The sequence below is a fragment of the Chanodichthys erythropterus genome, chromosome 13, assembly GCF_024489055.1.
Source record: "Chanodichthys erythropterus isolate Z2021 chromosome 13, ASM2448905v1, whole genome shotgun sequence".
NCBI classification, from domain to species: Eukaryota; Metazoa; Chordata; class Actinopteri; order Cypriniformes; family Xenocyprididae; genus Chanodichthys; species Chanodichthys erythropterus.
In genome coordinates this window covers 36,492,445-36,509,392 of record NC_090233.1, presented here as the reverse complement: position 1 = coordinate 36,509,392, position 16,948 = coordinate 36,492,445, and the positions used below count along the sequence as shown (strand labels likewise).

At 37.0% G+C, this 16,948-nt stretch overlaps 1 protein-coding gene across 1 annotated transcript in view; it reads left to right on the top strand.

Annotated features, from left to right (window-relative positions):
- Positions 1-16,513, top strand: part of limk2 (LIM domain kinase 2) — a 30,933-nt gene extending 14,420 nt beyond the window's left edge. The window contains exons 4-16 of the mRNA XM_067406868.1: positions 1,815-1,924; positions 3,463-3,654; positions 4,051-4,156; positions 5,197-5,411; positions 5,595-5,778; positions 6,504-6,590; positions 6,914-7,045; positions 7,616-7,672; positions 10,970-11,035; positions 11,567-11,744; positions 12,068-12,123; positions 12,388-12,545; positions 15,073-16,513. Coding sequence (XP_067262969.1) covers positions 1,815-1,924; positions 3,463-3,654; positions 4,051-4,156; positions 5,197-5,411; positions 5,595-5,778; positions 6,504-6,590; positions 6,914-7,045; positions 7,616-7,672; positions 10,970-11,035; positions 11,567-11,744; positions 12,068-12,123; positions 12,388-12,545; positions 15,073-15,235 — 1,704 coding nt within the window. The 3' untranslated portion in view covers positions 15,236-16,513. The remainder of the gene's footprint in view (positions 1-1,814; positions 1,925-3,462; positions 3,655-4,050; positions 4,157-5,196; positions 5,412-5,594; positions 5,779-6,503; positions 6,591-6,913; positions 7,046-7,615; positions 7,673-10,969; positions 11,036-11,566; positions 11,745-12,067; positions 12,124-12,387; positions 12,546-15,072) is intronic.
- Positions 16,514-16,948: the final 435 nt, after the last annotated feature.

The window sequence follows — 16,948 nt, the reverse complement described above, 5'->3', positions numbered from 1 at the left end:
ACAATGTACTGATGGGAAACAGCCTCTCAAAAGCACATTCACTCTGTACTGTAACACACAGGAAGGTATGACATTTATGAGTCGTGTAAGCACCAAAAAGATTTGAGACATCATGCTTACTCACAAGTTGAACCAAGTGTCAAGCAGTTCAACTAACTGCCCTTGAGCAAAGCACTGTAAATGTAGTCAGTGAAAAATCAATTGCCTCACTCCCATACTCTGTCTGCTCCACACACACACACACACACACACACACATACATTTTATATATATTTATATATAATTTGTAATGGTGATATGCATTTCCATTTTATGCTAGAATGAGTGAGACCAAAACCAAGTAGGCATAAAATCCTCTAATTGCCTGTTTGCATGTTCTACACTCTGATTGTTGAATAGTTTAGTCTGCATGAGGAGGTGTGGCTTACCCAGCTGAGAAATTACCCAAGAATTTGGTTAGTCAAACCCTGGGACCGTTGATTCACAGCTCGGTAAACATAACTGCTAATCTGTCTTTTGTGGTACACATAAAATGAAATCTCAGCGTGACCTCATACTTTCTCCATTCAGCCACAATGAAAGGAAGAGCCAGAGGATTATTGGTTAAATAATTTTCCATTCACAATAAGAGAATAAAAGTCTGTTTCTGTTCCATAACCCTTGTTGATTGGCAGTTCTTTTTATTTAGAATTTATGAGTTTGTGTGCCTTCATAATACAGTTCAAAAAGATCTGCAAAGTGTGTGTGTGTGTGTGTGTAATATCTTTCTAAGGAGTGAAATGGAGAGCTACTAAGATTTTGGCACTGAGACTTTGATTTATTTGCAAAATCGAGGTAATGAATGTGTATGTGGGTTTTATTTGGCTTTTATTCTGAGATAAATGTGTCCTTAGAAGTTGAATTAATCCCACAAAACTTCCCTTTGGAGACATCCTCAAATGTAAGAAAATCATTAATAAACACTTTTTTAGTGTTAAAAGTGCAAGATGTTTTCTTAGGGAAGTAGTGTTGGTCTGAAGTTAATAGAATATGCTATATATCAAAACAGTACTTTAAAATATCCTAAATCCCTTTAAAGAAAGAGATTTGGGATATTTAATTGCTTACAAGATTTAATTACTTACAAGAAAAAAAAATGTGTTTGATTTATGAATTCTGTGGAGTTGTATTCGCTAGTGGTTAGTAAATGACTGTTTATGGTTAATGTATTTCCAGTAAATTCTCAGAATAAAATGTTATGTGTAGTTCTTTCCGGTTCTTTTGTTTCTTAGGGTAAAATGTCAGTAAAAATAAAAAGAGAAAACTGTTTTTCTTCGTGTAAAAGTGTTTTTTTTTTTTTTTAAGATTTATGAGAGGGAGGTCAAAGCAAGAGCCTGCATTAGATAGAGGTAGGAGGTGTTAAACAGAGACTGACACAAATTACGTTGTGTAAGAGCATGGGATCATGGTTATAGAAAGGGTCTGGCAGCCTTATGTCTCTTCTGATAACAGATTGGCCCAGACACTTGCAGGTGTTACAGAAAAAGATAGCACACATGCTCACGTCACTGCCAAAGAACGCAGACTGAACGAAGACAGTACACCGACACAAAGCAGATGAAGCGCAATGAAAGCATGATCCACCATGCCTGAGCTTGGCAGAGAGAGCTGTGAGCATACACTGAGAGTATTCCATAAAGATTGTATCTGGACATTGTCAGGGCTGATATTGCTGGCATTTAGGATTTTCTTTTGCGATGTCCAAAGTGGGCATTAGGAATGAAATCACGAGGCATCTGATGTTCTGACCTGCGCTGGGCATTTGTGTGTTTCAGGTGGCAGGAGACTATAAATACCACCCTGAATGCTTTGTGTGTTTGAGCTGCAGGGTAGTGATTGAGGATCAGGATACCTATGCCTTAGTGGAACGTACCAAACTTTACTGGTGAGTAACTTCACACTTTTCAACTCCAAACTTTACATATAGATTGTACTGGTACAGAAACTAGACTGTATTAATGATTCCTCTTGTGTTGACTTTACATATCTTAGCTAGGATGACCAGATGTCTTGGTTTTACAAGGTGCGCCCAGACAATTCACATACAAAAAAAGTACATATGTCCCATTTTCAGTATTAGGCTTACTCAATTTTCAATTTGAATTAAAGGGATAGTTCACCCAAAAATGAAAAATGCACTCATAAGCACGAGACATCACTGCCGTTGTCAGAGCGCAATCAGACCTCACTAAGCGAATGCTGAACTCAGTTGGACATTGTGGTGTTTTAGAGGTAAAAAATTATATAAATACTGTTCGGTTTCTCGCACAAACCAATCGTTTCGTGTCTTAGGACATCAATGTGCCGTCACGAGCCGCAGGGTTTAATTAGGATTTTTCTGCAAGTTTTCTCAACTCTTATTGATAGTTCCCATCCACTCGCATTATTTGACTGACAGACTGCAGTGGTTGCAGTTAAAAATCATCATTTGTGTTCTACTGAAGAAACAAAGTCACCTACATCTTGGATGCGCTGGGGGTAAGCAGATAAACATCAGATTTTCATTTTTGGGTGAACTATCCCTTTAAGTATCTTCAGTGTCAATTTATCTACAGTCTCTGGTACCATTTGTGGTGCTGCTCAATAGGATGACAGAAACACAAAGCTGTTTTTGAAAGACAAACTGAACAAAATCTAAGAATTTCTTTGTGCAACACGTGGATTTATGTGGTGTTTTATGAGGGTTTCTACTCTCAGCTTACATTTTTTACACTTATAAAGGTAAATCATCAAATTGGCATTGCATTTCTATTATTATTTTATGTAATAATAGGTGGACACCTCTCATTAAAAAAAGCCCGTTTGTCCTGGTTTTAGACTTTTAAAAAATCTGGTCACCCTTATTTTAGTTACATACCGTACTGGTAACCAAATTAACTGGTGAGGAAACCTTATGCAATTTTATTCTTTTATAAAATGTATTCTTTAATAAACTGACCCATTGATTTTAATGCATCAATTTATATTTATGTAGAATAGTTTTATGTACAATTAAGAGACTTTTTTTTTTTCATGAATAAGGCTTATTTCCAAATTTTACTGAGAAAACGATACATAAATTAACTGTCCGTGGGGAGACTTTTCAAATTAAATTCAAACTGTGGGAACTTAAATGTATATTATATCCAAACAGTAATGGTAAACAGAATTTAATATTGAATATGATAATAATCATTATCTCCTATTTTTTTTTATCTAAAAGGCTTTTTATTGGACTTAACTTGCATTTTGTGTGTACTCAGTTTGCTATTTTGTAGTTTCTCTTCATTTGTTGTTTTCATTAAAGCACAGGCAGGTTGACACATCTGAGCGTTACATAACATGTCTGGAGGTGACTTGCTCTTGTCAGGTCTTGCCTTAAAAGTTCAGGTCCTAAAGTTTTCGAACTCTAGTAAGGCTCATCAGCTTGTCTTTCTCACACAGTGGTAAATGTTACAAGCAGGTGGTCCTGACACCGATGTTGGAGAAGCGTGGTTTGGCTGACTCTCCAACAGACCTGCTCCCTCACACAGTGACTCTGGTTTCCATGCCTTCTGCCACCAATGGTAAAAGGGGCTTCTCTGTCAGTGTGATTAGAGACTGCACCAGTGCCACGGCCAGTGTCCAGGTCAAAGAGTAAGTGAAGACATGCAGAATTTAATTAACATGTTTAAAAAAAAACAAAAAAAACAACAACTTTATGCATCCCCTGCTTTCCTTACTTGAGATCTTCGTTTGAGTTTTGGTTAAGCAAGCAGAATATGCCGAGAAATATTTTGAATAATAGCGACTTGAAGTTATTTATCACCTCACAGATTCATCACAATGCCACCACACCCCATGCCAGAGACACTATTAATGCCATAAGGAATGTGTTGCATAACTGTGGTGATACAACTGCTCGTGTTGGACTGAGGGCACAAACTGACAATTTGTTTTTGTGTTCTTTGGATTTAAAACCTTAACAGAAAGCTATGAGATTTCTCCCATCATGTCTTTTGATGAAAATTCCCCAAAACCTTATCCTTACAGGGTCAGAGGGATGCATATCAGTCCAGAGGTTCGGAACGCCATCCATGTTGGCGACCGAATCCTGGAGATCAATGGACTCCCGGTGTCAGCTTTGATGGAGGAGGAGGTACTTTCCATTTATTACTGCTACCATGCTTGATATTAGCTTTGAGGTGAGGTGAAATCGTGCCAACGCTAACGTGTTGAAGCAGTGTGACAATACAGAGGAACGCCATGGTAACCATTTGAAATAGAAACTCATACCATAGCTTGTCTCAGCACATACAATGACACTCCTTTCATACCTTGGTAATTACTTTAACCTGGTCATCACACTGAATTTAAATTACTTCCTAGAAACAGGCTCTTTGTTATTGCTTTGTTTTTTTTTTGTGTGTTTTTTAAATTCATATGACACTTGGCGCTTTGCTATAACTTCATTGACCTGCATCTGTTTTGTTTTTTGTTAGTGTTAATGTTGCAGAAGCAATATTTAGTTTTCTTAAGAATAGAATGTAAGGAGTCACGCATGGTTTAACTTTTTACGCATACCTGCGTTGGGAGGTTTGTGTGAACTCTGATTTAAATGCTTTGCATTCTCATTGTGCATTTGTAAATGTGATTTCATTTTCCCACCATTTCTCCTTAACATTTGAATTCCACTGCTTCTCATCTGTTGTCATGGATTTGTGCCTTAATTTAATCATGTGCCATTGAGGTTTTAGGACTGACTTTGTTTGGCAGCCATCTGCCTGTTGTAATGAGCAGCTTGAGGTCCACTTAATCCTAAAAATGGAAAAACGTAAAGTCCTAAAATGGAACGTAGACACAATTACAGAAAGCTGTTGGATGTCCTCATTACTGGATGTCCAGATTTGTCAACCTAAAAATATTGAATCTCAAATGTATTCCACTGTTCCTGTGTATTACATAATTTATTGTTGGTATTGAAGGCTTATCTTTTGCACCTTTAGAAAGACCTTTTGTGTGGCACCAGCTTTGACTGGGAGGGAAATCAATGTTATCTATGTGAACAGCACTAGTGCACAATGCTTACGTTTTATGGCTAAATGCTGTCCTCTAGCTTTTATTGTTGTTGTGGCGCACAGGCACTTAAAAAATGACGAGTTCTTTTGTGACCTTCTGAATTCTGATTGGTCATTTCAGGTGGAGGACCTCATCCATCGGACCAGTCAGACACTACAGCTGTTGATGGAATATGATCCAGTCAGACAGCGTCTGGACCGACTGCGCCTGGGCACTTCCTGCAATCAACTTGGTGTCCCCGCAGCCTCCCGTATGCGTCTGTCCTCCCAGGCAGATGCTGAGATTGAGCGGAGTGACACAGTGGACAATAGGACGTTAAAGAGGAGGTCCCTCAGGTAACTTAACCAGTCAGGTTTCAGCACTGGGCTTGTGTAGGTTTAGCATTTAAAACTGTTTGTTTATTCCAAGTGGATGTGGACATACAAGAAATGGTGCAAAGTAAATATACATTACACACTCCTATTCTCATTGCTATTTGGGCTTATACAAAATTAATACTTTTATCTTGTGTGTTGTAGACGTAGCAACAGCACCTGCAAGTCTCCAGTCTCATCTCCTAAGGAACCTCAAGTTCTGACTCGAGATATTGGGCGTTCTGAATCCCTCCGCTCTCCTTCCAGCTGGTCCCACCGTATCTTCCGTCCCTGTGACCTCATCCATGGAGAAATCCTTGGAAAAGGCTTCTTTGGACAGGCCATTAAGGTGTGCATATGTTTAACAACATATCTAATTTTCCTTGTAATGCAGTCATTGGTTCCACAAAGTAGTCTAGAAGAACTGTATCGCTGCATTGAATACGTGTAGTTCATTGTTGGAGGATAGGCTTGTATTTCCTTCTGTACCAAAATCATAAGGAATTTCGGTTCTGATTCCACAACTCTAAATTGCGTTTTCTTAATCATTGAATTTCCAAACAACTCAGCTGAAGAAATTTCTATTGCCTTGGAATGCCACAGTGCAGGATTATAGTTCCATTCACAACTGGCAGAAGAATGCAGAAGTTTGAGAACTCTTAATGAAGTTCATTTAAGGGATAGTTAATCCAAAAGTGAACATTTTGTCATCATTTACTCACCCTCATGTTATTCCAAACCTGTATAACAGAAAAGAAGATATGTTAAAGAATGTTGGTAATCAAAGAGTTGACAGTAGCCACTGACTTCTATAGAAGGGAGGGGAAAAAATACTATGGAAGTCAATGGCTACCGTCAGGTTACCAACATTATTTAAAATATCTTCTTTCATGTTCAACAGAAGGAAGAAACTCATGCAGGTTTTGAACAACATGAGGATGAATGCCAGTAAACGATGACAAGTTTTTCATTTTTGGGTGAACTATCCCTTTAAAACTATTTGGTTCCAATATTTTTGAAGAACTGTAATCATTTTTTCAATTTCCAAACCTAATACTGTGTGATCTTCTGTAGGTGACCCATAAAGCCACAGGTGAGGTTATGGTCATGAAGGAGCTGATCCGCTGTGATGAAGAGACACAGAAAACGTTCCTAAAGGAGGTATGAAGATCCCTTTCTTTCCCCACAAGTATCTCTCATTCCTCCATCTGATTACCTCCTTAATTTTTTCCTTCATCTCTCCGTATCCACTTTTATTCCTTCCATCCCTTTGTTGTCTGCACTTGGTCACTATCAGAGTGTGATTTAAACAGATAAAACAGATCCATGTGGCGCCGGGATACAGCGTTGCTGTAGGGTTTGTGATTTTCTTCAGAGGAAAAGAGATTTAGTCTTAGATTTATCCAGTCTGCATTTAGTATGAATAACTTTTAAGAATCTCAACGATTAGTGTTTTTCTCTCTCTCTCACTCTCTCTTTTCCAGGTAAAAGTGATGAGAAGTCTTGATCATCCACACGTTTTGAAGTTCATTGGGGTTTTGTACAAGGACAAGCGGCTTAATCTGATAACAGAGTTCATTGAGGGAGGCACTCTGAAGGATTTTATCCGTGACACGGTGCGTCCTGATTTTAAAATCCCTTTTTTCCTTTCCTCTTGCTTCTAGGAAGGGCCGTACATTATCTGTTAGTGTTTTAGTCTTTGTCACTGTCTCTGTTCACCTGAGATGAACTTTGCAAGGAGAAAGGGAGAGTGACATGGAATAGGGACTGAATAGCACAAACACATTCTATGAAATGAAAGGGAAAGAAAATGCAGTTGTGTGGTTGCATTGGATGAGAGATAAAGGAGGTATGAAGTGTTTCCAGGTGAGGGATTCTAGTGGGAATGTTTTCCAGATCACCCACTGGGTTTGCTTCAAATATGGGTTTCAACACAAAACATAAGGATAACAGATGATATACCTCTCTCGTTCAGTCTTTCATTGTGTCTCTCTAATGCACTATAATGTTTTCAATAATTGTATCTGTGTGTGAGTAATTTGTGTCTGTAATAAGCGGCTGCCGTTGTGTAGCGATTTCCTCTCTATTTCACGGACAGCATAGCGTGCTGTCACACTGGGCTGTATTATAGTGTGGTTATAAACTAGGCCAGCAATTCATCTCTCTCTCTCTTTTTATCCCTACAGGACTCCTTCCCATGGGAACAGAGAGTTAGTTTTGCAAAGAGCATTGCATCTGGAATGGTGAGTGGGCTTCTGGGTCTACACACATATAGCACTGCAAAACAATATAAGCTATTGTTGTACAATATTTGAGGCAATTTTGGATTATCATTTACATACTTATATATACATATTATGAAGGAAATGGTGAGATAACATTTAAATGGGTTTTGTAGCCAGTTTAATGTAATTATTTGGATGTTAAAAAAAATTTTTCCATCCCAGCTTAATATGCAAAAACTATACGACTTCCGTAGGTTGATTTTCCTCGAAGTGTAAACACTGTGCCTCTGGTACTATCAAAACATTGTAGTTTTATAGTGTTTCAACCAGTATGATGCAGCAATGACATGGGTTTTGTCAACTGATAGCAAACAATTTTGCATTATGTTTTGTGTAATCAGAGGAGCAATAATACTAGTATAATTTTCTACTCAGATTTATTAGTCCTGTTTTAATATGAATATGAATCTATGACATCTCCATGTGTAACATTTCAGAAATGCCACGTCAGGACATTTGATTTCTATTTCTCTTGTAACACACTGGGTAGCTCTACATTAAGTATGTTTTATTTATTTTATGCACAATATCTGTGCCATATTGTTTATCACTTATCAGCCAGTGTTAGTATATTTTATATTTATTGGCATCATCCATTATTGGATATTTATCCATCAGTGTTGGATATTTAAAGGATTAGTCAACTTTCAATTAAAATTTTCCTGATAATTTACTCACCGCCATGTCATCCAAGATGTTCATGTCTTTCTTTCATCAGTTGAAAAGAAATTAAAGTTTTTGATGAAAACATTCCAGGATTATTCTCCCTATAGTGGACTTCAATGGCCTCCAGACGGTTGAAGGTCAAAATTACAGTTTACAGCGATCCCAGACGAAAAATAAGGGTCTTGTCTAGTGAAACGATCGGTCATTTGCGAAAAAAAATACAACTGTATATGCTTTATAAACACAAATTATCACCTTGCACGTGCTTCCGCTTTCCGCATTCTTCAAAACGCTTACGCTGAATGTCCTAAGCCTTCCATATTCAACTTAAAGGGTTAGTTCACCCAAAAATGAAAATTCTGTCATTTATTACTTACCCTCATGCCGTTCCACACCCGTAAGACCTTTGTTAATCTTCAGAACACAAATTAGGATATTTTAGTTGAAATCAGATAGCTCCGTGAGGCCTCCATAGGGAGCAATGGACACTTCCTATCTCAAGATCCATAAAGGTACTAAAAACATAATTAAATCAGTTCATGTGAGTACAGTGGTTCAATATTAATATTATAAAGAGACAAGAATATTTTTGGAGCGCCAAAAAAAACAAATAACGATTTATTCAGTGATGGCCGATTTCAAAACACTGCTTCAGGAAGATTCGGAGCATAAATTAATCAGTGTATCGAATCATGATTCGGATCGCGTGTCAAACTGCCAACGGCTGAAATCCCGTGACTTTGGCGCTCCGAACAGCAGATTCGACACACTGATTCATCTGTGCTCCGATGCTTCCTGAAGCAGTGTTTTGAAATCGGCCATCACTAAATCAGTCATTATTTAGTTTTTTTTGGCGCTCCAAAAATATTCTCGTCGCTTTATAATATTAATATTGAACCACTGTACTCACATGAACCGATTTAAATATGTTTTTAGTACCTTTATGGATTTTGAGAGAGGAAGTGTCCATTGCTCCCTATAGAGGACTCACGGAGCTATCGGATTTCAACTAAAATATCTTAATTTGTGTTCTGAAAGATTAACGAAGGTCTTACGGGTGTGGAACGGCATGAGGGTGAGTAATAAATTACAGAATTTTCATTTTTGGGTGAACTAACCCTTTAAGGTAAGAACGCCGGTAAGAGCGCGCGGCGCCAGTTTTTTTTTTTTTTTTTCGGAAGTAGAACAGGGAAGGAACGTGCAATTAATTTGTATTTATAAAGCATATACAGTTGTATTTTTTTTCAAAAATGACTGATCGTTTTTGCTAGATAAAACCCTTATTCCTTGTCTGGTATCGTTTAAAGCCCTTTGAAGCTGCACTGAAACTGTAATTTTGACCTTCAACCATTGAAGTCCACTTTAAGGAGAATAATCCTGGAATGTTTTCATCAAAAACCTTAATTTCTTTTTGACTGAAGAAAGAATTCATGAACATCTTGGATGACATGGGGGTGAGTAAATTATCAGGAAAATTTTATTTAAAAGTGGACTAATCCTTTAATAGTTTATACCTATATTTAAATTAAGATCCTCATCTAACAATAATTATAGGGTTAGTTCACCCAAAAATTAAAATTCTGTCATTAATTACTCACCCTCATGTCGTTTTACATCCGTAAGAACTTTGTTCTTCTTCGGAACACAAATTAAGATATTTTTGATAAAATCCTATGGCACAGTGAGGCCTCCATTGACAGCAAGATAATTAACACTTTCAAATGCCCAGAAAGCTACTAAAGACTTATTTAAATCAGTTCATGTGTCTACAGTGGTTCAACCTTAATGTGTCAAGCGACAAGAAAAAGAACAAACAAAATAACATTTTTTTCAACAAAATCTAGTGATGGGCGATTTCAGAACACTGATTTATGAAGCTTCTAAGCTTTACAAATCTTTTGTTTCAAATCAGTGGTTCGGAGCATGTATCAAACTGCCAAAGTCACATGAACCATTGAAATTTCGAAACGTTTCAAAACACTCATGACGTAACAGCAGTTTGATACATGCTCCCAACCACTGATTCAAAACAAAAGATTCGTAAAAGCTTCATGAAGCAGTGTTTTAAAATCGCCCATCACTAGATATTGTTTAATAAAGTCGTTATTTAGTTTTTTTGACGCACAAAAAGCATTCTCGTCGCTTCATAACATTAAGGTTGAACCACTGTATGACAGAATTTTGATTTTTTTGGTGAACTAACCCCTTAAGAGATACTGATAGATAATGGAAAAAATATAAACCTTGAAGAGGTTTCTAATATGTGTGGGTTTTTTTGTGTCCAGACAATATCAATAGTATTGTCTGTAAATTCTGTTGCTGCATGCTTATTCAGATTGGCTGCGATTGTCCGAGTAGTTGAAGAGACTGTGAAGCAACTTCCTGTTTAGTAGGAGGTTTTGTTGTGTCCTGTTGCCTAGTGTTGCTGTAATACACCACTTCATTTTTTGTCTTAGTTCTTCTTGTTGTTCTTCTTATTGATCAAGTGGTAGATCTATTAATACACCTCTGTCTTTCCTCATTCTGCTCAGACACAACCTCTTTTTCTTTCTTCTCTGATTGATTTTGTTATCTTCTTTATTCTTTCAGGCATATCTGCATTCAATGAGCATCATACATCGAGATCTCAACTCTCACAACTGCCTGATCAAACTGGTACGGGAGTTTCACCCAATTCACATTAATTTAGATCAAAGTCTATATTTATTAGGCCTTGCTTAGGGAGCCCATGGCCTAGAATAGCTGACAGGCTTTTGTCAGCACAAATGGAAAGGCTAAAGTAGACAAGCACCCAAAAACAAGTTACGTAAGAACACTTGAGCAGGAGAGAGAAAATACATTGAAGTGTGAAGATCTGTTCTGTTTAGTTAGTGGGTGCTCGCTTGTTTAGTTAGTGGTAAGATGATAAGACAGGAAATGCTGATATTCATATATCCTCTGTGAATCACAAGCTATTTAAAGAACCTTTTTAAGAGAACAAATGGCATGCACATTTAGACATGCACAAACAGTATAAAGCTAGGATTGACTTCTCGTGTGATCAAGATTTTTGACACATTTTTTCAATATTTTTTTCCTTTATACTCAAACTCGTATCATAGAAATGTTTATCTGTCATGATAAGCATTTTTGCACATGATAAGCATAAATCTATTCATCTTTGCTCGACTTGTCTGACCCCTGCAGGACAATACCGTTGTGGTGGCAGATTTTGGTCTGTCTCGTCTAATCATGGAGGAAAAGGTCAAGCAGCCACCCCCCGACAAACCAACCAATAAGAAAAGGCTGTTTAGACGCATTGACCGTAAGAAACGCTACACTGTGGTGGGGAACCCGTACTGGATGGCCCCAGAAATGCTCAATGGTGAGAAAAGAGAATTACACTTAGGATCTTTGCATCAAGAAAAACAAATAATCCTAAACTAAATATCCATCCGCTTTCACATGCGGTGTCTGAAAGATTTAAAAATATCAGTGAATAGTTTAATTTATGTGACTACATTTTATATACTGCTTACTGGATGGACATCAACTGGACATGTCAAATGTACCTATATCACCTTAATTGTTGTCTGAGAATACTGTCCTGTTCCTCCAGGTATATTGTTATCATCTAATATAAAGGTGTTTGTGAGTTGTTCCGTAAGCTTGTTTTTCTTGATGGAGCTCTTTTTTCTGTGTAAACAGGTAAACGCTATGATGAAAAGGTGGATATTTTCTCCTTTGGCATTGTACTTTGTGAGGTAAGAGTCTTATGGAGTGGTAAACATCTCAGATTTTATGGCATGTCTTTATGAGGACAGCATGTGCTCTTAGAACTAACTGTCATTTATGTAAGCGCTTGTCGAATACAAATGTAGGATTGCTGAAAGCTTATATTACACTCAACTGGTTTGAGTCAAAATAGCTACATTTCATTCTCGGTTATAAAGTGGATGCTTGTAAGTTTCATCATGTTTATTTCTCTTCCATTTTTCTTTATTCATTCTTCCTTCTTCTTTTAATAGATTATTGGTCAAGTTTATGCAGATCCTGAGTGTCTTCCAAGAACGCTGGATTTTGGGCTTAATGTGCAAAAATTCATAGAGAAGTTCCTTCCTGAGCACTGTCCTCCTGCTTTCTTTGCATTGGCTGTGGCTTGTTGTGACCTCGCCCCTGACAACCGGTAAGGTCCACTGTGTTTTGTCACAAATGCCCTTCTTTTTTAAGCAGTAATGTTGAAGGTGGTTTTAATTTGAGTCTAAAAATACTTTTTTAGACATTTTTTTTTTTTTTAATGACAATTATCTCACTTAAATATTTGCTCACTCTATGTATTTGGGTTTTTATAATGGGGTTATTTTGTTGTGCAATAGCTTACACACAGCACAAGGAAGCTTGATTTCAAACTTTGATTTGAATTTACTCAATAAAATAAGAACAAATAAATTAAAAGCAGTAGCACAAATAAATACAATCGCTCCAGTGGCCTCGTTTGGCTCCCACAACACTCGGTCCTGCTCTGCTTTATACTACAGTAACGTTAATAATCAAATCCATGAACATGATTTCTTCCCGAGTCCTATCCCTGTTCTTTTGCACTGTCCGTTGAGGTGAAGACCACATGTCCCAAGATTCCGTGCTTAAACTTGGAGTCATCAAGCTACGCCTTTGTTTTGAATAGGACTCTAGCGACCTCTAGTGGACAGAAAATATTACATATTGCACCTTTACTTTATTTTGATGAGTTAAAGTAGTCAACTTATTGGTCATATTTTTTTTTTTTTTTTTTTTTTTACAGTGAGTTCTTCTGTGACTTTGTTTGGAACTGTTTTCGTTGGCGAAATAGAGCAGAACCTACATTATTAACTTTTCTTTTTTCTAAAATGTAATTAACATTAACTTATTGTTTATTGAAGTATATAAAATCATTATCAAATCGGTCGATCTGATATTTGACATTGCTCAATCTGATATTTGGGAAAAGCAGCACTCTTGCTTGTGTGCTTAACTATACCATTCTTATAACAAAAACATGGGCATTTTGCCCTCATAACTGGAATTTTAGGGGCATTGTAACTGCATTCCAAAAGGCTACATCATGCAGTGAGAGCGTCCCAAGGCATGTTTTTGTTTGTTTTTTGCAAAGTGAGTGTTTGCACTTCTTGGCCACCATACACTTGAGAGAGCGAGAGAAAGAAGATGTGGAAGAACCACTAAATCAATCATGCTGTTTTCAAATGTGGATTCATTTAATCATCTAACCAACATGCTATAGTGAATAAATGTTTGCAGGAATTTCATACATTATAAGACTGTGGGAATTGTGCTATGACTTGTGCTATACCCACAATCCAACTCTGAAATTCAGGGCACGATTAAACATATATTCTATTATACAGATTTTTACTGGTTTTTCATGGCCGTACAAACCCTGATTGTTACTATGGGTGGGCAGATTTAACAGCATGAATGACAAATTAAAGGTGCCCTAGAACTTTTTTTTAAAAGATGTAATATAAGTCTAAGGTGTCCCCTGAATGTGTCTGTGAAGTTTCAGCTCAAAATACCCCATAGATTTTTTAAATTCATTTTTTTAACTGCCTATTTTGGGGCATAATTAGAAATGAGCCGATTCAGGGTGTGTGGCCCTTTAAATCTGGTGCTCCACGCCCCAAGAGCTCGCGCTTGCCTTAAACAACATAAAAAAAGTTCAAACAGCTAATATAACCCTCAAAATGGATCTTTACAAAGTGTTCGTCATGCAGCATGTCTAATCGCGTAAGTACAGTGTTTATTTTGATGTTTACATTGATTCTGAATGAGTTTGAGGCTATGCTCCATGGCTAACGGCTAATGCTACACTGTTGGAGAGATTTCTAAAGAATGAAGTTGTGTTTATGAATTATACAGACTGCAAGTGTTTAATAATGAAAATAGTGACGACTCTTGTCTCCGTGAATGCAGTAAGAAACGATGGTAACTTTAACCACATTAAACAGAACATTAGCAACATGCTAATGAAACATTTAGAAAGACAATTTACAAATATCACTAAAAATATCATGTTATCATGAATCATGTCAGTTATTATTGCTCCATCTGCCATTTTTCGCTGTTGTCCTTGCTTGCTTACCTAGTCTGTTGATTCAGCTCTGCACAGATCCAGACGTTCTGCCCTTGTCTAATGCCTTTCATAATGTTGGGAACATGGGCTGGCGTATGCAAATATTGGGGGAGTACACCCCGACTGTTACGTAACAGTTGGTGTTATGTTGAGATTCGCCTGTTCTTCGGAGGTCTTTTAAACAAATGAGATTTATATAAGAAGGAGGAAACAATGGAGTTTGAGACTCGCTGTATGTCATTTCCATGTACTGAACTCTTGTTATTCAACTATGCCAAGGTAAATTCAATTTTTGAATCTAGGGCACCTTTAATTTTTACAAATCTTCCATGTAGTCTTAATTAATATTAGGACATGAAAATTGTAATATTGTATACTTTATTTTGATCAGTTAAATGCAGCCTTGGTGAGCAATGAGATTAAGAGACTTAAAAAAAAAAAAAAAAAAAAAATTAAATCTTACCAACCCCAAACTTTTGAATGGTAGTGTATCTAGCTATAGTATGAACAGTGGTGATTAACATTACCCAGTAATGGACGGAAAGACCTCCAGTTCTTACCTTTTTCCTCTTCCTGTCTTCTTCAGGCCTGCTTTTCAGAAGTTGGAGGACTGCTTTGAGGCATTAACTCTGAATCAAGAGTTGAATATCCCTCTGCCTGCTGAACTGGATGAACTTCAGCAGAAATTTTTAAGGACTTATGGATCCAGTGAAATTGCCTCTGAAAACCAGGAAAACAACAGGGACTAATCCAGTGTCAGCACAGGCTGGATCTTTTTTTTTTTTTTTTTTTTTTTTTTTTTAAATGAGTTTACAGAACTGAGAGCATTTACCTTGGGTTTGCATATTGGAAACATGCTCATGCTGGTGTTCCTTAGAGAGATCTGTCTCAACACACAGAACTTTGCCTAGAACCCTTTGCAGTTCTAGAATGCCCTCAAAGTTCTGTTGAGGGAACAGATGCATTTCAGTGACTATGAGCTTCTTGTTGCTTCTGTCTGATTTGGATGGTTTAGTTATGATTTAGCCATGTTGTTCAATCCTTTACGCCTACCACTATTTAAGTTATCATAGATTTCCTTGATTAAGTTTTTGTCAGATTTAATGAGAATTTGAGACCACTCTAATAAAATTAACGCACAATAAAATTTTGGGGAGAAATGTGCTTAATTGTCATGGAAGTGTCACAGTAAGTATTTTACAAATAGGGTGAAATGTGACTTGGACATGTTTTCAAATTACAGCCTAAATAATATGGAAAGTTCTATTGACTTGAACGGAACTCTAGAAATTAATGTAAATCAAGCATTGTTGGACCACATCGCCCCCTGCAGGTAGTTTATGTACTGATGTACACTCAATCGCTAGATTGTTTCTGTTTTACTAGCACTTGAGGTCCTGACCTCTGTAACTCTATAATCCAAAGACAGAAAGCGATAAAACTGTTTGTGAAAGTAAGTAGCATGCTTCTAAGTTCTGATATGCTTTCCAATGTGTGGTTTCTTGGAAATGTTTCTTATATTGTAGTTCATTCCTGGTACATCAGCTATTTAAAAACTGGAGTTGTTTGTTTCGCTGTCATGGGCTCACCTTTTAAATATATCATGACAGGGCAAGAATGATTTTTTCTCTGTATCAAAACCTGCTCTGGAGTTGTATTCTCCAAGTGAAATGATAAGTGAGATCGTAATGCTGGATCTTGACCGGCCGTTTCTAAGAGTTTTGAGCTCGTTACTGAAACAGGCTATAATCAGAATATCTGCAATTGCAGAATTTAACAAGTGACTGATTGAGGATGTTTGGAAATGAATGTCATCCTCACTTTGATCACAAATGTTTAAATTAAAACTGGATATATTTTTCATCTTTTGTATAGATTTGATGTTGCGTTGGGATAATGTGGATTTGTGGTATGCATATGTTTGTAGAATGTGAAAAGTTTTTTTTTTTTCTAATCGTATGTCAATGGTACTGACATGTATAAAATTATAACCACTACAGGATTCCTTACACTAATGTTTCATGAATAAAGATGGAATAAAGTATTGGCTGTCTTCGTTTGCTCTCTTTTCCACCAATTTCATATTCTTTGTAAGTGTTTAATCACCCACAGGGAGGCGCTGTTGTGTAAGTATAAGGTGCTGAAGTATGAAAGTATGAGCTTCTAGATTTAATATATCAAAACGGTGTCCCACAATGAAGCGTGCTTGACATGACCTTAGATCACAATTGTGACAATATAGATGGTGACATTGTGAAATTTTCTTGACCTGTTTCTTTTCATTTTTAATATATCACTGAAATAAAAGTTAAATATAACAGATGCCAATTGTGAGTCCTAAACGTACAGATAAGTTAAAGTGTAGTCATTGCAGTGTTTCCCAAACCTGGTCCTGGAGCATCCCCAGCACTGCAAGTTTAATGAAGACTTTTCCAATTCCAAATGGCATTTGCCAGCCACAC